Raw genomic sequence first — 23,609 nt, forward strand, 5'->3', positions numbered from 1 at the left:
CCTTTTTCCTTCACTAGAAGAGAAATGAGCCCATCGTCCACAAAGATTTTGCCACCAACATCCACCACCTTGCAAATGTTTTTGTAGTCAACCCACAGGACGTTTTCATCACATTTCTCCATATAGGCTTCATCCAAGGTGACTTTGATAGTGTTGCCCTTCTTGAGCTCCACTTCGGCTGTGCCACTCTATGTATGTAGGAGAAACTGACTCATTAGTCTGCTCATTAATGAGTTCACTGTAACTGGGCCTTATAAAACAAAACTCCACTTCTCTCCCTTACAGGGAACAATGCTTATAAGCTAAAGACTGAGAATGCACTTATAAATTATAGGTCACAAATCTCAACCAGCTTGATAAATGTTTTAATTGTCACAGGTACTACTAAGATATACTACAGAATAAAAAAGCCAGTCCCCCTATTAGAACATCAGATGCTTAAGAGTGAAAGCCCAAGGATTCTTGTAATAATTTTGATTAAAGCAAAGGTTCTTAGCCTTCCTTGTGTTATGGATATTTTCTCAGCACAATGTTTTTAAATGTGAAAATACATAGGACTGGAAAGTAAACTAAATTGAAATGGAGTTACAATAATATTTAAAAACAAGTTCACAGTCCCAGGTTATGAGTCCCTAGATTAGTGCAAGTGCTGTCTGTGTCTGTATGGGACTGGTTACTCATCACAGAAACATTCACCAAACTGAATGTCTCTTTCAGCCTGCCTCCACATCTCCAAATACTCACTCCTTTAATGAGTCCAGTTCTGATCTCTGGTCCTTTGGTGTCCAAGGCTATAGCAACAGGTCGGTACTTGATAGGGTTAGAAGCATAGCTCTCTGTGGCTGTTCGAACATTTTTGATGGTTTCTGCATGGTACTAGGAAAGATAATGAAAGAAATTCAAGTAAGAGCCTTAATACATATTTTTAACCTAGCTTCCATGTCCTAACCCCTCTCCCATCCCCATTACCTTCATAGTATCTAAAGGCTGTCAAAGTTACGGTCATTTTAGACTGTGTATCACTCAGGAATTAGAACACAATATGTAAGACACATTTGTTGCCACTGCCTCTTAAATAACCCTTCCCCAAGATGGATTTTGATGTAAAAGATAAGGGATTTTTTTAAAACAGAGGAAGCTCACAGGATAAGGGATGGGATGGGGGTAGGAAGGAGGGACGCTAAGTAAGCACACAGATCTAGATTACTTTTCAGGAGTAACAGACAGGGAAAAAGGTGACCAATTTCAACTTTTCTGTGGAAATCTCTCAGGGAATTACATATTGTTTCAGCTTACAATAAAGACAGGCAGTTTATTAAAGACATAAAAATGTATCATGCTTTGGTTTAGAAAATGAGAATGTTTTCTATTTTGACCCAGAGACACAGAATTTTCTATCTTGGATAAATCCTATGTCTCTCAACTGTTTCCTATGTCAGTTAGGGACCTTTGAAGGAGGTAGAAGGAAAACTAGACAGAATAGAAAACTAGTCTGATATCCTTTAGATTCATGAATTAGTAACCCAATGGAACAAGAAGCCCTTTAACTGAAAATAAAGAGCTACATGGGAGCTAAACTCTATAAATTACAAAACCATGTTCTTCTATATCCCTGTTTTACAAGGAACAAACACTAGTCCTATTATTGTTGATTTAAGAAATCTTGTCAGTCAAAAACCATTTTTATTTATAATTAGAGTTTAATTATTTGTTAAGTGTCTTACCCCATAGTTACATATGTTCATAATAAGGAGAAAATTAAAAAGAAAAAAGTCTATATGCTAAGGCAGTTATCACAAATTGGGTATTAAAATTCTAGTTGACTGGTGAATCTGAACAATTCTTCTAATTCTTTACTGACTTTTCATTTTTGATCAAAATGAAGGCATAGTGTTCACTCTGCATGAGTTAACAAGGTCACCAGAGCTAAGCATACTAACAGAAAAGTAAAACACATAACCCATTCTGTTCCCATAATTATGTATATTTAAGTCATCTTCTACTCAGTAACCTCTTATTTTACTTTCAGGCCCTCTACCCCTTTCATTTGAACTTAAGATTAGAAAGGGACTCAGAGGCAAGATAAAAGGTTGAAAAAATCTCTAGAGAGTGGAATGAAAAAGGAAACTGACAAGAACATTTTATTCAGCATTTTCCCACCTGCTATCTTTTACTGTTACTGTCCATGAAAATTTCATATGCAATGAGAACAACTCTGGACCCAAGCCTCCCTTCTGTTGGATCATTTAATAAACTGCTTGTTTTGCAGTAACAGAAGAACTTCACCAAGGGTTCTATTCTCCTCAAAGTTCTACATTTAACTATGTAAAAACAGACACTTCTTAGACCAATAGGGTGCTAAGCTATGCCCAACTTCAGCACTGAAACTGCTCACACATGAAGTGCTGGGGCAATATGCTACCATATATGTGATCAGAACACCTGTTACTCCTTAATATAAAAAAAAGGGGGGGGCACTTCAGTGTGTGCTCAGAATAGGGTTTAAAATTGGCACAGCTCAACGGGTATTTCTTGGCTTTTATTCTGTGTTGCCTAGTGGTCAGACAAACTGTAAAAGGAACTTAGAGACAGCAGGTGCAGTCTAATTTCCATGTTCAATCATAAACTCTAACCCCAGCAACAGCCTTATTTCCTTTTGATTTAAAACCCAGATCTCCTTACATTGAGGGGATGTTTTAATTTTTATAAAATGAGCTACCAGGGTTCTAGACCCTAAAGTATTAATTAGGCTCTAGCTCCATCTCTAAACATTTCTAATATTTAGTAGAAAGGCAAATCCTAATACAAAGGAGGAAAGATCTAGGCTCAAGTGAAAAAAAAAAAAAGAAATTTCGAAGTGTCACACATTTCAAATCTATTTTAGCTCCTATACCCTACATGTAAGTATATGCTAACAAAAAAGTCAAAGCCTCTAGGTGCAAGGATCTAAGTCTCAATAAAGCCTTCAATAATTTTCCCTTAATTGCCAAAGTAACTTCTACAAAAGGAACTCTATTCCTTTGAAAGACTTCATGCAATTTCTCTCTCTGTGTTAGTAACCCATGACAACTACTCAGTCTCTATCACTTGAAGCTACAGCTCATGACCTTTACAAGGCCAGATGCCTGCTAGGCCATAAGCTGTTTATGGAATGATCCCACAATGAAAAGTCTCCAATTTCTAGATGGGAGGAGCACTCTTCCCTGGTTTAATTCCTTATGATCTTATTCTTAGCTTGAACTTAATACCAGTTTCTAAATACCAGAGGGTAGCTATGTACAACTCATAGGTCAGCACGATTCTGCTGATCAAGGAGATCAGGAAAGTAAAGGAGAGAAAAGGGGGAAATGAGTTTGCTTATAGGCTGCTCTGAGTCCCAGAGGTAACCAAAAGGTATGCATTTAGAATGAGTTCTTAGTGCTCCATGAACACCAGCTTCTAGTTGGTGGATTGAAAATGCACCATCTTTATGTCACTGTCACCTTCCAGAGAGAGAAACATGCTGATCAAGCTAGGAAGTTAACTAAAAGAGTGTTGTTTTTTTTTAAGCAATTGGGGTTAAGTAACAAGGTTACACAGCCAGGTGTTTCTGGGTGGGTGCTAAGTGTCTGAGCCCAGATTCGATCTCCAGGTCAGTCCAACACTGGAGCTGGTGTTCTTACTCGCTGTGCTACCTGGCCACCCCAAAAGAGTGTTTTGGTACAAAAGACACTCAACATCTAACAATGGTCTTAAGGCTTCATTTTATATACCTCAAAGTGGCAAAGATGAGAAAAGATGAAAATATTCAATGCTGAAAAGGCTATAGAAATATGGACACACCAACCAACTGTTGGTTAAGCTATGAATTAGTTTACCCATTTTGGAAAACAATTTGGATTTTTTTTTTCTGAGAAAAGTGATTAAACTCTTCATACTCAATCACCTAATTACTGGGTATATGCCAAGAAGATCAAAGAAAGACTTAAATAACAAAATATTCATATTAGTCCTTTTTGTGTAAATAAAGGAACAGAAAAAATGTGGTTGCCCAATAACTGGGAAATAGCTGAACAAAACTAGTCTATGAAGGTACTGGAATACTCCCATTCAGTAAGAAATGAAGACTATTAAGGAATTTAGAGAAAAACGGGAAGACAATGAACTGCTGCTGAGTGAAGTTGTAACACAGTGACTCTGAAACAAGAGGACCTGGGTTCAAGTCCTGACTGACATTTATTGAGTAAACTCTGTTCCCCACTCCCATTCCCCAGGTTAGTGTTTCCTCCCTGAGATTATCTTCCCTTTGTTTGTATATGTTTATGCTTACTTGAATATTATCTCATTATAATATGAAGTCTCTTAGAACTAGAGCCCTGTTTTTGCCTTTCTTTATATACTCAGCACTTAGCAGAATGCCTAGCACATAGCAAATACTTAATAAATGCTTATAAACTAATAACATGAAAAATATACTCAATGACACTAAAAGAATGCTAGACTGAACTTCAAACACTAAAAGAACCCTCAACATTGAACTCTCAATTACAGTGATTAATTTTGGTCCCAGAAGAGATAATGAACCATATCCCATGCTTTTCAGCAAAAAAGGTAGGAAGACTTATGGGGGCAGAATACTCCATATACTTGTCAGACTCAGTCATTGCGTCAATTGTTTTAAGTAGTTTTCTTTGTTAAATGGGAAGGTTTAATGTAAAAACAAGAAGAAGTGATTATCCAGAAGAGGGTCATATTTTTATATAAATCATCTCATTTTTCTTCTTTTTAAAAGAGATCATTGGATGCCCTGAGCAACACAATTTACAGGAAGGGACCACTCCCACCCCCACCCCTGTGGGAATCCTTACCTCATGAGTACCATGAGAGAAGTTTAGACGAGCCACATTCATTCCAGCTTCAATCATGTTTTTTAACATGTCCACAGATCGGGAGGCTGGGCCTAAGTGACAAAAAATTTTTTAAAATTAAAACCATGCATAAGTAACCAATTATATAGTCAAGTCATATTTCACAATGCTTTACACTTTCTTTGACATCTCTTTTCTAAACTTTCTATTTCTGTTATCTACCCACATCAGAGCACTGACTCCTTTGACTCCCAGCCCCAGTCTCCCCTCTGCCCCACTGGTACCTTTCTGTTTAATCAGGACAAAAAGCACTGGATGAAGCTTAGTCACAATCTAGAAATTAGACATCATCTAGTTCAACCTCTTTGATTTTACTGATATGGAAAACTTGCTCCCCAGGCAGAGAAGTGATTGTCCAAGGTCATGCATCTAGAAAGTGACAGAGCTAGGATTCAATGTCAATCCCTTGGCTCCAGACCCAGTGTTCTATTAACATTCTGTGCCATGTTTGTTCTCATTGTAGCCCAGCTTGAATAAGTCACCAGGTCCAACCTGCCCACTGTACATAATACTTCTCCTTCAAGGAGTTTTCAGGGCCTTTAGGAAAAGTAACTTGGGAAGGGCAGAGTCTACAGGCTGCCTTTCATATTTAATACTCAAGGGAAGAACAAATCAGTCACTTCCAACATTGGTATTCTAGTTCAACTTCTTCATGTTTTCAAAGTCCCTTTTACTTTCCGCAGGTATTTAAAGCAAACTCCTTTTGTTACCAAGGTTTACAATTTTATTTATCTGAGTTGAGAAAAATCCTACCCCTTTAACAGAATATGCTCTACCAAGCCTTCTTTGCAGCAAAGAAAGATAGGCTCTGAGAGCCTGTAGCAGCTACATTGCAGGCAAGGGATTGGAACTCAAGTGTGAATTACACCCACTCACCAATGGTGCAGATGATACTGGTGTTTCGAGCAAGGATGGGTTCTGAGTCGATGTCCAAACGACACATATGTTCCAGAAAGGAGTCAGCCATGGCAGCAAATAGCTGCTGGTTCTGAAGAGTTGTGTATATCATTTCACTGGCTGCTTTGCCCAGCTCCATGCTGCTGAGTCATAAAAAAGCAGAACTGAGTCAATGAGAAGAGAAGGTAGGCACCATATTCTATAGCCTAAAAAATGCAGGATTAATAACGCTTGGCATAGAGCCTTTCCGGGCTATAATATTAACAGGAATATGCAATTACACTGCCCAAATTACAGCAAATTAAACCACGTGCTGGTTATGTAGATATACCTCTTCTTTTCTTTTTTGGAGGGGGGAAGGCAGGGTAATTGGGGTTAAGTGACTTGCCCAAGGTCACAGGGCTATTAAGTTTTAAGTGTCTGAGGCTGGATTTGAACTCAGGTCCTCCTGACTCCAAGGGCCCATGCACCACCTAGCCACCCCTAATGTATATCCTCTTCTTGTTCAGCAGTTTTGGTCAAGAAGAATTTTATCTAGTAGGAGTTTAGATTTGAAAAGAATTCTGGATGTTATTTAGGCCAAGCCCCATCCTTCCTTTATAACATCCCTGCCAGATAAGCAATCAATCAGTTTGACTATTTTACAAAGAGAGTTTGCCACTTTGTAAGGCAAGAGAATTTTGGGTATCCAGTCAAAATTGGCCTCTCTTAATTTATACATCCTGCCTTTAAAAATGGATTTTTAACATGCACTATTGAGACCTCCTATTAACAAGGAGCCAAAATTCTTCAGTAAGAGAAATGACTACTCTTGTTACTTTGTTAGTTTTTATAAAATCTGCATCCAAGTGTAGCTTTTTTAAAAGTAGAGGCTAGAAATGAAACCTTGTTACTCCCTAGTTTCCTCAAAAAAAAAAAAAAATGCCCCAAATCTGTAGTCTAGCTACTAGCATTAGCAGTCCTAGTTACTCTTTCGGAAGCATAGCTCAAACTCACTATCACAGCTTATTAAATGATTTAGGAGGTCATCACACTGACTTCTTTCCTGACCTTTACATTTCTTCATTACAACTTAGAATTCCTGTTGGTTAAAAAGTTGATCAGCGGAATGGCTAGGTGGAGCCGTGAACAGAGCACCGGCCCTGAAGTCAGGAGGACCTGAGTTCAAATCTGACCTCAGACACTTAACACACACACACACACACACACAAACTAACCCTGTGACCTTGGGCACGTCACTTAACCCCAGCTGCCCTCCAAAAAATAAAAAAGTTGATCAGAGCCAAAAAGGCTGTTAAGATACTCAGTGGAAGTGCTGAAGAGGGAGAGTTTTTGTATTCAAAGAATCCTTTTTAGCATATAAGTGGAACTGCTTTAAGAGAGCAGGCTGATATGAATTTACAAGAGAACTTCTCTGTAATTTTATCTGCAACTAATAGTTGCAAATGCCTATCATCAATATCTAATGAAAAAATGTTCCTCGTTACCTCTGGGGGCACGATAAATCCCATTCATCTCACCAACTCTTTTCTTTGCTTCTAATGAGTATCTGTAATTCACCCTTCCTTTTACCTACAACTTCCTTCTTGTTTCATTCACTTTAAGAATATCAAGATAGAAATGACTTCAGCTCTTCTTGAAATAGTGCCCACTTACTTGGCCACTGGACAGGAAAGATCACACTTAGAGGACACCAATAGTCAAAGTTTTAGATTGGTAGTCTACTAAAATGAGATCTCTCCACATCACTCAGCCACTCTAAAAGAATGCTTTAAAGACTTGTTTTTATTTGTTGAAGAATGTTTCTGGTTTGCTTTTGTTTTACCTGCAAAGATAGTAAAAATATAGTTCAAGTTTCCTTAATAAAACAATTTGCAAAGTTAGTGACTATATTTCATCATGGGCAGCAAGGAGATTTATCAATACCTAGCTCTATATTTGAACAAAGTTGATAAGGGACCTTAGACATACATAGAGGAAAGAGGTCTTCTCAAGTCTATTTCTCCATATGGGTAGCCTTCATCAGTTCTATTTAAGTTGTTTCCCCATACTTCTTGGCCAACAACTATTAACACTGCAACCACATCCTAACATTTATAGATTTGATTATTCCCATATGTAGTCAGGCCCCAACTTGGGAAAAGGACACTTCAAACATTCTAAAGTCAGAAGTCTGAAGTCTGACAGTGCTGGTGAGAAAACCTGAGCCAACTTCTACTAGGAAATGTTACTGTGGATACTACCAGCCTCTCACCACTGAACCTTCCCCTTGTGGTTAAGGAATATAATACTGTTTCCCCAATGATCATAATATGATTTTGTTATAATATTCCAGTTTACTTTGGGGAGGGGGCAAACTTTGTGACTTCTTGGGTATAGGTGGTAACCATTGAGAGAGGAGAAAGAGAACAGATACATGTAATATGTAAATATAATATAGTGGGTGATGTTGAGTCATCCCCCCCCCACCCGAGAACAGAGTCAAGAGATCTCGGGTAATCTAGTCCAATACATGTTAATAAAACTCTCTTCTACAGCATCAACAAGCCTAATCATAGAGCCTTAGCTTGAAAACCATTCTTCCACCACCTCCTGAGGCAACCCGTTTTATTTTGGGTTGGTTCTAATTGTCATTAAGTTTTCCCATAACATCAAGGATAAATTTGCCTCCCTATAGCTCCTGCAAAATAAGTATTTGATAGCCTTTCAAATACTTGAAATACATTTGGCTGTCCTATGCTACCTAAATCTTCTTTTCTCCAAGCTAAATATCCCCAGTTTCTTTTTTCTCCTAGCTGGCCTAATTCCATTTTGTCAACATATTTCCTAAAATGTGGCATCCATAAGTGAACATAATACTCCAGTTTTGGCTTGACATCAGGGCAGAGGACAGGAAGACTATTGCCCCCCTCTTTCCTTCTTTTACTAGCCTCTCTTTTTAATATAGCCTATCAAGATCTTTTTGGATCCTGATAGCTGTTCAACACACTACCTTATCCTTACCAGCTTTCTGTCACAGGAATTTTACAAGCACACCATCTATACCTTTATCCAAGTTCATGATAAAAACATTAAGCAGAATAAAGCCAAATATAGATTCCTGGTACAATCCTTTGAAGTTGACATTGGCTCATTAATGATGCTTTGAGTCTAGCCATCAAACTCCATTCCAAATCCACCTATTATCTTTCTAGGACTATCTCTTTCTGTCGTCTTGTTGACAAAATCAACTAAGAAATGCTTGGCTAAAAAATCTAAGTACAACTCTTATCTATAGTACACATAGTAGAGTAGCAATGAGCCACTAAAATGAGAGACAGAGTAACAGTATAGCATTTTGACTATTCTGGTAGTATAGAAATCCTTCTCCATTAAGACAGTGTCAAATCTGCTCCTGAACAGAAATGGTCATGTAAGTAACTCTCCTATTTTCATAATAGATTGTGACTACTCACTTCTAAGCCAACAATGTATTATCTTCTTCCTTACCTTCAAGGCTGAATTGATTTAACACCTTAGTGTATTTGTTATTCAGGACATTTGTTATATCTCCTTTTCTCCCTCTTTCCCTTCTCTTCCACCCCATTATTTTTTGTGTATGTATCTATATCTATATATTTATCATTTTATTGCACTTCAGAGTTTGCAGGCAACTCTGCATTGAGCAAGTCTATCAGCACCATTTTTCCAATAGCATGTGCTCATGTTGTATCTGTGTCACATTTTGATAATTCTTGCAATATTTCAAATTTTTCCATTATTATTATATCTGTTATGGTGATCTGTGAACAGTGATCTTTGATGTTAATATTGTAATTGTTTTGGGGGTACCACGAACCACATCCATATAAGATGGTGAGCTTAACAGATAAATGTTGTGGGTATTCTGACTGCCCCACTGACCAGCCCTTTCCTCATCCATCTCTGTCCCTCTCCTAGTGCTTCCCTATTCCCCAAGACACAAAAATTTTGAAATAGGTCAATTAATAACCCTACGATGGCCTCTAAGTGTCCAAGTGAACACAAGAGTCAATTGATGTAGCAAACTTCATTGTTGTCTTTATTTTATCACAAATATCCCAACCTTCAGTAACCACCACCCTGATCAGTCAGCAGTCATCAACACAGAGGCAAGATCTTCTACCAACAAAAAGATTATGATTTACTTCTGAAGGCTCAGATGATTTTTGGCATTTTTTAAATTAATCAAGTATTTTAAAATTAAGGTATATACTTTTTAAAAACATAATACAATTGTATACTTAATAGACTATAATATAAACATAACTTTTGTATGCACTGGGAAACAAAAAAAATTTGTGTAACCTACTTTATTGTGGTAGTCTAGAACTGAACCCTCAATATCTCAGGTCTGCTTATAAAAAAGTAAAAACTAAAAAAACCCAAACATTTCCCAAGACTTCCCTCCACACTCTTTCCCCCACCCCAAAAAATAAAAACTAAAGGGCTTCCTAATTTTCAGCCCTCTCTTTCTTCCCTGTGCCTACTACCTGTGTAACCTTGAGGGAAAATCCCTTAACTTTTCTGTGCCTAAGTTTTTCAAATGTAAGATTGGGGGGAGAGCAGGGGGAAGAGAAACCAGATTGTCTCGAAGCTTCAACTTTAAATCCTACTAATTAAAAGGTGGTGATGACCAAAAAGCATTATTATTTTCATCCAAACCTAATTTCCGGGGCAGCTAGGTGGCATAGTGAATAGAGCACCGGCCCTGGAGTCAGGAGGACCTGAGTTCAAATCTGAATTCAGACACTTGACACACTTACTAGCCATGTGACCTTGGGCAAGTCACTTAACCCCAACTGCTCTCCAAAAAGCAAAAAAAAAAAAGAGGAAAAAAAAGAAAAAAACCTCATTTCCTTTTTTGAAAGGGTCACTAAGATACTGATTGATCAGTGAAAGCATTTGTTCACCTCACTTAAACAGAGCACATTCCACAGTCTCTCATGCTATTCTTGTGAAAAAAAGTTAGCTAGACAACAGTGTTATAATGAGGACTTGGAATTGTTTGAATGATCAAGACCAAAGAATAATCACTAATGGTTAGATGCCACCTTGAAAGGAGGTCTCCCTTCATGGAGTGAATGTCCCATGTATATTTTTGTGGCCCTATGCTACTTAACATTTTTTACCAGTGACTTGAATAAAAGCCAGAGATGGCATGCTTCTCAAATTTTCAGGACTTGATTCCAAGGATCAAAGATCTTAAGTTAGAACATTGGTCTGAATCAACTAAGATGAGATTTAACAAGGGTAAATGTAAAATCTGATACTCTGGGTTTATGAGGTCAACTTTACAAGTATGGTTATGGGAAAGGAATGACTAGGCAGCAGGAAACAAACCTGGTGGTTGTAGGGAGCTATATGTTAGATGAGTCAGTGATGTAACATGACAACCAAGAAAGCAAAGGATTCCAAAGCACGACCAGGAAAGAGGTAAAATAAACCATATTATGATCTGCCTTGATCAGACCTTATCTAGACTATTGTGCTCAGAGACTTAGAAGTTCCAGAATTTAGGGGAAGTCATTGCTAAGCTGTAGGGAATTCAAAGGATGGTGATGATGAAGGGATTGGTGATGTCACACAAGGAACAACTGAATGAAAGGGAAGATACAGTCTGGAGAAGACTCAGGGTAAATATGATAAATGTCTTCAAGTATCTGGAGGACTGTAACGTGGAAGGGAGAATCAAATTTGTGCAAGTCTCAAATAATAGAATAAGGAATAATCAGTTGACTTGCATTTATTCAGTGCCCACTATGTGCTAAACACTGTGCTAAGCACTGGGAACACGAAGAAAAACAGAAGACAAGTCTCTGCCCTTGAAGAGCTCACAATCTAATGATGGAAAACAACATGCAGACATCTATATAATGCAAGATAAAGAATGAACTGGGGATGTCTCAGAGGGAAGTTACTAAGATTAAGGAGGACTGGAAAGGGCTTCTTGCAGAAGATGAGACTTTTAGAAACTTTTTTTTCTATTTTGGAGGGGCCAAGGCCAGGCAATTGGGGTTAAGTGACTTGTGCAAGATCACACAGCTAGTATATGTGTCAAATGTCTGAGAACGGATTTCAACTCAGGTCCCCCCTGATTCCAGGGCCTGTGTTCTATTCACTGTGTCAACTAGCTGCCTTGAAGAAATTTATGAGAGCTAGGATAAAGGAATGAGGGAGAGAATTCCAGGTATGAGAAACAAGATTGTGAAAACTCTCAAGAGTAGGGAGATGTAGTCAGTCTTGTGCAAGGAACAGCAAGGAGGTCAGTGTCATTGGATTAAAGAGTATGTAGAAGGGAATAAAGTATAAGAAACAGGAAAAGTAGGAAGGGACGAGGTTATAAAGGACTTTAAAAGGGGCGTCTAGGTGGTGCAGTGAATATAACACCAGCCCTGGAGGCAGGAGGTCCTGAGTTCAAATGCGGCCTCAGACACTTAACACAAAAACTAACCGTGTGACCTTGGGTAAGTCACTTAACCAACTGCCCTACCTTCTCCCCCCCCCTCAAAAAAAGCAAAAAAAAAATTAAATAAAGCCAAAATGGGATTTTATATTTGATCCTAGGGGTAATAGGGAACCACTGAAAGTTACTGAATTGGGTGTTTGTGGAGGCTGTGGTCAGACCTGGAATTTAGGAAAATTAATTTGACAGCTGAGTGGAGGATAGATTGAACTGGGAATAGACTTGAAACAGGTAGACCAACCAGCAGGCTACTGCAATAGTCCAAACAAGAGGTGATGAGGGCTTGAAACAGATATCTGACCTTGAGGTCCCAACAATTTAGGGCTACCCAAAAGTGAAATGGGAATCTTCTAGATGTTGTTTTCCTCCTAGTCTACAGATCTTCAAGGAAAGGCCAGATGATCACTCACTGTACATGACCACTCATTGTGAAGTAAAAGTGATTGTTTCTCTAGTATGAACTGAACTAGAGCCCATAGGTTCCCAAAGTGGGCAATACCACTCCCTGGGGGGCACTGGAATGACCGTGAGGGGGCCATAGTAGCTTCAGGTGCAACTGCAGGGCACTGAATAAAAATAAGAGGGCAGTGAAAGCGTAAGGAAAGAAGACAAGAAAATTTGAAAAAACATTCCTACTTATTTCATCTGTTGTGTAACAGTTAAAGTCATAGTGATTACATTATTTTCCAAAATAAACACATATAATGCAAAGTATAACTGATCAGTGGTCAAATCAGCTAACAGATCTTAAGGATGTGTTGGCAAGTGAGTGTGTCTCAGGCTGTCTGGGAAGTCTGGCATGCATTGGCAGGTGTATGCGCATGTAATGGGTTGTTTACTATACAATATTACACAGTTACACAATGTCATCAAAATTTCAAGGCAGGAAAAATCCCACAAATTAAAGATGTGTTATTTAAAAAATATTTTATACATTTTTTGAAATGATGCAAATAAAAAAAAATTAAAGTGTTAAAGAGATTTCCAAGGAGGTGCTGAGTATTTATTTTTTAAAGGAGGAAGCACGCCAAATAGGTTTGGGAACCTCTGGACTAAAGGACTAGACAGACACTGGAATTCCTCCCAACAGTGAAATGTTGTGATTCTGTGAATGGCCTGCCCTAATTGCCTATCTCTGTAGAGATAATTAACTTGCCTGAATATTTTAGTAGTGCTGAGGCAAGATTACTGAAGGTATGGTTTAGTGTCACCAGGGCCACACATTTGAGATAAGTAATTCTTACAATTTCCCCCCTCACTAGGCTTGAGGTAACTAAGGTCTAGACTGGGCAATGAGCTACAATTTCATTAAAAAAAACAAACAAACAAACATACTGTCTGATCCTTGCAGCTTACTTAGATGACAACATAACCCATGTGTTGTAGTGGCTGTATATATGTGCAAGGAAAGAATTAGATACCTGTTATGTTCTGGATTTTTCTTACTGCTTCCACTTAAACTCTGTGACCGAAATTGTACAGTACACCCTGCAGAGTAGAATGAGCTGTGCCTTGAAGGGCTGTAAAAGGATTGAAGCATATCTTAGTTTCTGAAATGCATTAAAGGCCAGATATTGAGATAATGAGGGAACTGCCTTACTAATTAGGTGGTCTGTGGACTGCAAAAGCAGCTATCCCCTGGGTATTAAAAAAAGCTGGATGTATTATTGCCTTATCACCAAGTATCCTGTTACACTGTCACTTTATTACCTTCTCTGCAACTCTCTCAATCATTATCCTAATTATTTCAGATGTAGCAGGAGATCACACCACCAATTGGCTGAACTACACATGTACTTTCCAATTTATTTGATTGAGTAGGACTGTTTACCTACTAACATTATGCTTACAAACCTTTTGTGATATTTCCATTGGCTGTTTCTTTGTCCCTCGTACAACTTTTAGATCTAGCTATTTTTGTACTTAATTCCATTAGTGCCATCAGTGCTATTTTAACTATAATATCAAATAGTGATTTGATCCCATCAGAAATGGCCCTAATAATAATAATAAAAAGCCCCCTAGTAATTCAACTTACCCTTTTATCTCAACTTTTGTTAATTTCTCCAAATTCTTAGGTTGTGGGGAAAGAGAAAAATGGAAGGGGAAATACCCCTGGTCTTGGTCTCCCTCCCAGGAACCTCAACAAATGATTCTCTTAAGGTTTGGTTTCTACAACATATCCCTATATGATTTATGATTAACCAAACAGCATAAAGTTTCTCATTTGATAACTAGTATAATAATTTCCTAAATCAAGACTGGACAAATCCATAAACCAGGTCATCATGGGGACCAATCATACTTCACCTAAGAGGTTTGGGGTTTTTTTGGGCAGTATAGAAGTACATGCCACTCTTGTCACTCATCTGCATTTGCTATTACCATAATATAGACATACACAATGCTACATCCTACCACCAGCCTAATCTTTCTAAGACATGATTTTCATTATATACATTTAAGAGGAAGATTAACCAGCCTAACAGTGATAGGATAAAAAAAAAAAAAACATTATAGGTGAAAAAAAATCTTTAGAGGTCTAGCTTAATCTCATTTGACAGCTGAGGAGACTGAGGCCTAGAAATGAAATGACTTTCCAAATAAAGGACAAGTTAATGTCAGAATTATGAGTAGAACACAGGTCTTTCAGTTCCCATTCGTGTGTTCTTTCTCCACTTTTTCCCATGTCATCCCAGCTTCTAAATACCTGTTTCAAGCTACTTCAAAATCTTATTGCCATCCAACCTATCCAACTTTATTTTTCACTATTCTCCAAATCTAACCCATATTAACAGTCTCCCTTACTATTTTTAGAACATGCCTGCAAGCTCTTTGTCCTATGTGTTTGTTTTTTTTAAGCAACTGGGGTTAAGTAACTTGCTCAAGGTTACACAGCCAGTTATTTCTGGGTGTGGTGCTAAGTATTAGAGCCCGGATTTGATCCCCAGATCATCCCGACTCTGGGGCTGGTGCTCTTACTCACTGCACCACCTGACCACCCCTAAGCAATTGGGGTTAAGTAACTTGCTCAAGGTTACAAGGCCAGGTGTTTGTGTGTGGGTGCTAAGTGTCTGAGCCTGGATTCCATCCCAGGTCATCCCAACTCTGGGGCCAGTGCTCTTACTCGGAGTGCTACCTTGGCCGCCCTTCTTTGTCATGTTAGTATCCCTACCTAGAATGAAATTCTCCCTTCCCCAAGATCTATCTAAATCCTATCAATATTCTGGGGCTCTAACTCAATTCTCACCTCTCATGAAACTTTCCTCAACCTCTCCAGACTTTACTAATGTTCAGTAAAGCTAGAAAGGACCCCTTTTCCCCAAATTCTTATAATATTTATAACTGATTGCAAAATTGAAGCAATAATACATGAATAATTTGCAAATAAATGACAGTATATAATTATCTGAATAGATCAAGTTCCTTGTTTTTTCCACCATCCAACATTTAGTAAATCCCACATGATTTAGCTCAGCACTAAGTATTCGGGCACTCACCTACTAAGCAGATTAAAACCAAATTTGTCATTACTAAGATGGGTTACTTGATGTGTCCATAGGATTTTCTCCGGGCTACAACTTTCTAGGAAAGCTAACTAGCCTGTTGTGTTTCTAATGGAGAAAAATTACCAACATCCTCCTCTCTCTCTCCACTCCTATATACCCCCCCAGTCAAGTTCTGTGAGAAGCCATAAATATGCAATATCAGAAGTTCCCTCTGTAGCTCACTTCCCTTCTCCCATTACTAGGCAGGCTTCAGAATAGCTTCCTACCAGAACATGCAACATGGTTTATCAGGCAGCTGACTCATTACTGCACCCTCCTCAAGAGGCAAACACATGCAGAATCCACCTCCTACTGGTCATTATCCAACTTCTCCATTTATAATGGCAAAGAATCTCTCCTGATACTGATGCCCTAGTCCCAAGCCTGTGCCACTGTAGCAGGATCTTCCTGAAAGCCATGGAAAAGACACCTTTACGAAAAAGGAGAGGGGAATATGTGTGTGTAATTACTTGTTTACAATATGATGCTATATAGTTACATGATGCAACACGGCATCATGAAAATTTCAATGCAGGAAAAAACTAAAAAAATTAACAATAAATTATTAAATTTAAGATATGTCATTAAAAAAGCATATATGTTGAAATGATTCAAATTTAAAAAAAAAAACTGTTGAAGGGTTTAAGAAAGTAGATTTCCTGGGGCGGCTAGGTGGTGCAGTGAATAGAGCACTGGCCCTGGAGTCAAGAGGACTTGAGTTCAAATCCAACCTCAGACACTTGACACTTATTAGCCTTGTGATCTTGGGCAAACCATTTAACCCTAACTCCCCTGCCCTCCCCCTTCCAAAAAGCTAAAAAAAAGAAAGAAAAAGTACACTTCCAGGGGGGTACAGGGTAATTTTTTTTAAAGGTGGAAGGCAATAAATTAAATAAGTTTGGGAACCTCTGGTAGACTCAAAGATTCCTGGACTCCTGAGGACCCAATATAATCACTTGCTACTTTCCTTATTGCACCCAAAAAATCCCCCTCCAAACCCATACTTTACAGAAATTACTCAGTTCAGGGTATAAGTGGTATCATTTTGATGCTGTTCAGAACTGTGATTTCCACATTTCTTTCTTTCTCATGACTCACTCTCATCCTTCCTACATATATATATATATATATATATTTTACTGAAAACACCTACCATAAGACCAGAGTTAGTCTTAAAGTAGTTAAATATTAAGGTTTACAGGCATAGAAACCTGCAGAAAATGTAATTAGTTTTTAGAGGTCATCTCATTCAATTCCTAATTTACAGATAAGAAAAGTCCAAGGAAGTTATGTGCCTTCCCCATTGTCACACAGACTAAGCATCAGAAAGGGGTTTTGCAAAAAGTTCCTCTTCTCCAGTCTGTGTTCTTTCCATTGTACCCTATAAGTTAACTTGCCACTTCACTTTAATACACTCCTGGGTTCTCTAAACTATGCTTTTCCTGTTCTTAAACACAAGTAATATTTATTTGCACACCAGGTAGGAATGAATTTTTAAAATTATAGGCATTTTGACTAACATGGAAATGTTTTACATGATTGTACATGTATAAGCTATATCAGACTGCTTATGGTGGTGGGGTAAAGAAGAAGGGAAAAGATAGAACTTGGAACGCAAAACTTAAAAAAGAAGTTAAAAATTGTTTTTATATGTATCTAGGGAAAAAATAAAATATTATTTAAAATTATAAGCATTTTGCTTCTTAGACACTACATCATTTATAAGTTCTAAACCTAACTATGGATGAGGAATGTTCAGTTCATTATTTGTTCTAACTCAGTTTCACCAAGCCCCAAATCCTTCTTCACCAATCAACATACCTGGCTAATCCTGTTTCCAACTTGCGAAAGTTTTTATCCAATCAGGAAATCTAGACATAATTTGTATGGTACCAACCAACCCTAATAGGATCTCCCACCCAATAGATGAGTTACTGGCAGAAACTATGATTCTCTTTTCCTTCTGGCAGGAATTAAGCAAACCATTTACCACTTACTGGCAGTGGTCTGGAAACAAGAATTTCCAAGGCATCATGTTTTTAACAGGATACTTAAGAAAAATATATTTACATTCACTACTGAACACCTAGGAGGCAGGATGACATACAGAAACTGAGGTCTAGCATGGTCTAGTGGAAAGTGTGACAGATTTGTAGGACTTGGTTTTGAATCATGGGTCCAAAGGAATTTACAACCTGACCTTGGACATGTCACTTAACTTCCCTTGGTTTCAGTTTCCTTATCTGTAAAAGGGGAAAGTTGGACTAGCTGACATCCAAAAACTTTTCCAGCTTTAAACCTACCTTAATGAGATGCAGGGAGAATTTCAATCAGAAACCAGAGGTATTCACAGCAACAGAATAAATCTGCTCTGGATTTCAGTTAGACAAAAGCGTCACCAAGGTAAGATAAACTGGGAGTTTTAATTCTAGTACCATTTGTAGGAATAAGGCCAGATTTTCCTTACTAATCCTAAACAGAAAGCAGCTTTGTTCCAGAACTATTTCATAAGAACTATTCTAAAGAATGGGAAACTCCATTTGTCTCTATTATGGGTGGCAATGAAGGCTAAGCCCTCTGAATAATGCCATTCCTTCTTGGAATAAAAATGAGATCTTGATTCATCTTGGAAGAACAACTCCGAATCAGATTGTATCATACTTTCACAAGCAGTTTTAAGGCCAACATTCTGAATTACAGGCTTCAGAGTTGAATTCAACAGCTCACTCCATGAACTCTCTCTCTTCCTCCCCTCAAAGAGTCATTTTAGCCAATATTTAGTCACCTAGCCTCTGCCTGAGGACTTCTGATAAAGGAGATCAAACCATTATTACCTCCAGAGGCAGTCCCTTCAATTCCTGACAGCTTTAATCAGTAACAAGAAACTTTCATCAGTAACTCAGAAACAATCTCATCAATTTGGAAGTTCTCTCCAGTGCCATACCATTCCTGGCCACTGCATGTCCAACCCTTTCACAACATGGCTTTAACCTGTCTTTCTGAACAGTTTTCATATTACTTCCCCTTTCACATAATCTGTGTTCTAACCAGAACTGCCTACTTGCTCTTCATCATCCATTATTTTCCATCTCCTACCTACCTCTTTTGCCTTTGCACAGGTTGTCCCACAGGCCTTTTTTCTTCCCTCCCCACCAAGGAGCCTTTAGGAATTCCTAAATCTTTCAAGGGTCAGCACAAGTGCCTCTTCTCTTTCCTGATCTTTCACTTCCTGTCCCCATGAAATTAATACCCACATATTTTGTGCTTGCCCCAGTGGAATGTAAGCACCTAGAGAGAGTTCAAGGATGGTTTCTGTCTTTATATTCACAGAGCCTAGCATAGTGCTTGACATACTATAAATATTTAAAACTCTTGTATGACACGGACACAAACTGACCAAAGAGATTCAAACTGATATTTTCTTGATATCAAGTACAAATTTCTCTCTTTGTAACTTCCACCCACTGCTCCTGGTTTTGGTCTCTGACCCCAAATAAGCAAAATCAAATTCCTCTTCTTTATGACAGCTGTCCAAAAACTTGAACCTGGAGCTTTTTTCCCCCAGTTCTTTCAAATGCTTTTTATATGACATGGGCTTGAGGCCCTTTACTCTCCTGTCACCTTAATCTTATAAATGTCCTCCTCAAACTGATGTTTAGAACTAAACACACTATCAAATCCAAGATAGGATCTTACCAAGGAAAAGCAGAGAAAGTATCATTAATAAGAAAAAAGAAATAAACAGCAGTAATATAAGAAGTTTCTGAGTTGACAGACCTCCTATTTTTAACAAGGTAAAAAAATGGCCGGCAAATATGTCACAGATAACACAGAAAGGGATAGTTGTATTAAGAAAAATCTTTAGACTGTCAAGCTCAGGCTGGCCTCTGAACTAAGAATATTTTTAAAAAGTATTTTTAAATACAATAAAACTTTAAAATGTAAAAACCATCACAGGTTGAGGGCCATACAGAAACAGTATTTGGGTCCTGGAATTTGCTAGTCCCTGCTTTGGGGAGTCCTGAACATATCTGGCATAGCTGTATGATTCCTCAACTTTTCCCTTCACAAAACACTGTGTATATAAGTCACAAACATAGTGAAATCATTTTAAGCCATAAAGAGGGAGAGGCAAATCTATCCTGATCTAGGACAGTTTGGTACCCCCATAAGTTGAGCCTTCTTAACTTGCCCCAGCAGTTTATATGCTGTGAAGAATGAAAACCCCTCCTCCAATTCAATAAAGTAACTTACTCTTTCCTGAAATCTGACCACCATTTCATCACGGCCAGTTCACTGCCATCTATCTTTCAAACTATCTGAACCAGTCTACTTCCTACCTCTACTAAGCAAATGGTTTGCCATTCATTTAAAACTTCTACAGATCAGCTGCCCTTTTCCCCCTCATTAAATTCTTCCTGGATTGTTTGGCTTCCTGTCTTTGCTGGTCACTGGTAGGTACTGCAGTCTCCCTACGTGCCATTCAGCACACCACACTGCAGTGCAGCTGCCAAAAATAACCCTCCAAAGCTGCTCAGTCCTCTCTCCTCTTTAGGAGGCAAAATAGAGCAATCTGTTATTTCAGGATCCAAGCTTGAAAAGACATTGAAAGGTCACCGAACAATTTGCACCTCACAAAGTAGTCTAAAATCAAAAAAATTTTTAAAGCAAATTCAATTGCTCAAAACTCTCAGTGATCTTGAATTTCCCAGTAATAAGACCATTAGAAAAGGGAAAAAGACAAAAGTCATGAGAAAATAAGATGCCAGATTTTGGGGTAATAGATACCTATGCCCTTAAAAAAGATTCTAGATTCTATCTAGTCCCTTACACCTTCAAGATCTCTATAAGCAATATTCTATATTGTTGACCCTGAGAACCTTGCTAGATATTTATGAAAGACTGAATTTGTGCCTTTTATACATTCAAACAAAGGCTGAAATATTCCCTCCCTATACCGTAAATAGGTTTATTTGAAAAGTTCAGGAGCCCAAAAGAAAAATTTGAAATGAACTGTTTTTTCTATGTTTATCTAACTCTCCTCAATTAAGTAAAAAATTCCCTGATTTTCTTTTAGGAGAGATTAAAATAAAATTAAAATTTAAGCAGGGTGTTGCAAGTCAAACTTTGCATAAGCATTTCCCCCCACTGATTTCAGCTAATTTGCTTCCCCATTTTCTTGTTAAGAAATTAATGCAGTTAAAAGTTCTCTCCATGGACCCTGTTTAATGCTATGAGTACTTGAGGAGTGGAGCCAAACAATCCAAGGTACTGTACGGATTCATATCTTAAAACGTTTAAAGTCATACCACGCACTTTAAAAGACACTGTTTTAACAGTTATAATAAACTTCTCCTTTATCAACTATATTATTTCACTTTAATGCAATAACCAAATTGGAGAAGTATGTTCTGGAAGTATTATGAGAGCATCCCTATATTTATTAATAATCTAAATACCATAATTTAGGCAATTAAATTCTACAATTCCATCTCCTCTTTTGAAGTTGAATTATTGGATGTAAAAAGCTCCTGTATGAGCTTTCATATAATCATTTCTAGACTTCAAGTCAATGAAAAAATAGTGGGGATGAGTAGAACTGAACTAAGAGGGTTCACCACCTAAGTCTCAGTTTCCCCATTTATAAAATGAGAATATTTGTACTGCCTACCTCACATGGTAGGAAAGTTCTTTGAAAACCCTAAAGTCTTATATGAAAATGAGCTATTAATAACCCTCCACCTTATTTCAACTAGCAGAGGCAAAATGTTCTGCTGTCTTATCACTGACTTTACTACACAGAAAGAAATTTGTAATTTAGAACAGAGGGCTGATTACTTCAAGAAGTGATTTGGGGAGACAAACAATTCACTTTGAATGTGAAAGAGAAATGGAAGGAAATTTTTAAATGTCCAAGAGCCACAGAAATTTCCTCACTTACCCAACAATAAAGAATGCTTTTTCATATGCTGTTATCCTGAATGGGTGAGACATCTTGAACAAACATTACTCCTGTTCAAATTTATAGTGACAATTTTTAAATTACCCCTTTCCTCTGAGGTAACTTTCTTTATTTCATCACATTTGGTGATTGTTGCATAGAGAACAATACCTTTACAACCAACAGTGCAGCAGGGAGTAATCAAACTCACCCTCTTCAGTGCCCAAGGGAACACACACCCTTAGATACCAGAAGGGTCTAGGCCTCTAGTACTCTCATTTTAGCTGTAGGGGGCAAAGCAATTAACTCATTTCATCTACTAGCAGAAGCTGTATTACATATGTTATGGAAGCAGGCAAATCTAAGACCCACTTACCTTAAAAATCAGACTAACATGAAATCAATTCAAACTTATTTAGTAGCCTAGAATATCTAATAGGATGCTTTCACAGAGAAGACTGCTCTGACCCTCAAGGAGTTCACATTCTATTGTACATAGAAAGACACATAAAATTAAAATAATTTAACATACTATAGAAAAAAAATACACATAGATAGAACTGGTAACTGGGTGGGGAGGGGGGAGAATGGAGATTAGTAAAATTTACATTTGCCAGTCTAAGTGAAGTTGTAATTATGGCAATTTAATAGTAAAAAGAGAACAAATCCTTCCTGATTCTTGTTCTGCCTAAACCCAACAGATGCTAATGAACTAAGAAGTTCATGTCCCAATGGAATTTGCATAGATATTTTCCCAATATTATTAGTGTGTTGTAAACAATGCACACCTCGGGAGATCAGTCTTTTCTTCTGAGGTCCTCTAGAGGTTCCAGAAGATATTAGTTAATTGAGAGAACACCAAAATAACTTTATTTCACAGAAACTTAAATCCAACAAGCATTTATTAAGCACTTCTGTGCCAGGATAAAGAGACCTAAAAATAAGAAGTAAACAGTCTGTGCCCTTAAGGAGCTTACAATCTCCAGGAAAATTAGTTTTTTGAGTTTTTGCCCTAACTCAGAAGATAAAAGAGACTTCCTTGAACTCTTCTTCAGTTAACAAAAAACATATCTGGAAGCTTCAGTTCTAAGCAACATTAGATTTAACTTTCTGTAACACACTCAGGGAAATGGTAATGGCTCATTAATTACTACTACGATGGAAATCATATATTATGAGGAATCACCGCATGTACCCGTATCTGCAGTTTTTAGTGCAAAGGAAAATATATAAAATTATGGCATTTAAATCCTCTGACCTACTGTGTTACTTTATTGCAGCAGGAGTAGGCATCCAGTGGTTATATACATTATTTTCTTTCCCTATTTTTTTGTTATCCTCCTCCCTAAACAATGCATGTTAGACTCAACACCAAATGAATATATTCAATATACAAGAAGAGGTACAGGAAAGTAAAAAGAATGTGTGGGAAACTCCACCAATAGATGTGTCTGGGACACAAAAGAAAACTTTCCCTCACAGGTTTCATACTCTCCTTCCAAACCTATGAGAAGCTAATCTTCTGAATCATGAGGTGGAAGAGTGATGCATAAAATATGAGTAACACTTCCTAAGGTAGCCAGTCAGCAGTAGGCAGTCACCCACTTACCAGAAACTACGTGCATGTGGGACAGGGAGAGATGGAGAAGTCTGGTCCAGACAACTCTTACTTAAGCACTATGTAAAAGCCCTATTGTCTGACTCCAGGGGAAAAGTCCTATCTTATAGCTGCCCTTTTCCTCCTTCTACAGCATTTACCTAAAAAGTGTTGGGAGAATTTAAAACCAGGTAAATAGAGCCTAGACTAAGCCTCAGATTCTGAGGCAAGACAT

General features: G+C 37.9%; 1 protein-coding gene across 5 annotated transcripts in view; it reads right to left on the reverse strand.

Moving 5' to 3' along the window:
* PKM (pyruvate kinase M1/2) overlaps window positions 1-23,609 on the reverse strand; it is a 38,197-nt gene that overhangs the window by 12,725 nt on the left and 1,863 nt on the right. For 2 of the 5 annotated variants that reach the window (XM_069067292.1, XM_069067294.1), the window contains exons 2-6: window positions 13,710-13,808; window positions 5,784-5,947; window positions 4,848-4,939; window positions 745-876; window positions 2-188 (exon numbers count right to left, since the gene is read on the reverse strand). In XM_069067292.1, the coding sequence (XP_068923393.1) occupies window positions 2-188; window positions 745-876; window positions 4,848-4,939; window positions 5,784-5,947; window positions 13,710-13,808 (674 nt within the window). The remainder of the gene's footprint in view (window position 1; window positions 189-744; window positions 877-4,847; window positions 4,940-5,783; window positions 5,948-13,709; window positions 13,809-23,609) is intronic. The other 3 variants (XM_069067293.1, XM_069067296.1, XM_069067295.1) reach the window with 3 other exon arrangements.

The sequence above is a fragment of the Petaurus breviceps genome, unplaced genomic scaffold, assembly GCF_028583685.1.
Source record: "Petaurus breviceps papuanus isolate PSGF00001 unplaced genomic scaffold, PetGlider_PUasm1.0 90740, whole genome shotgun sequence".
Lineage (NCBI taxonomy): Eukaryota > Metazoa > Chordata > Mammalia > Diprotodontia > Petauridae > Petaurus > Petaurus breviceps.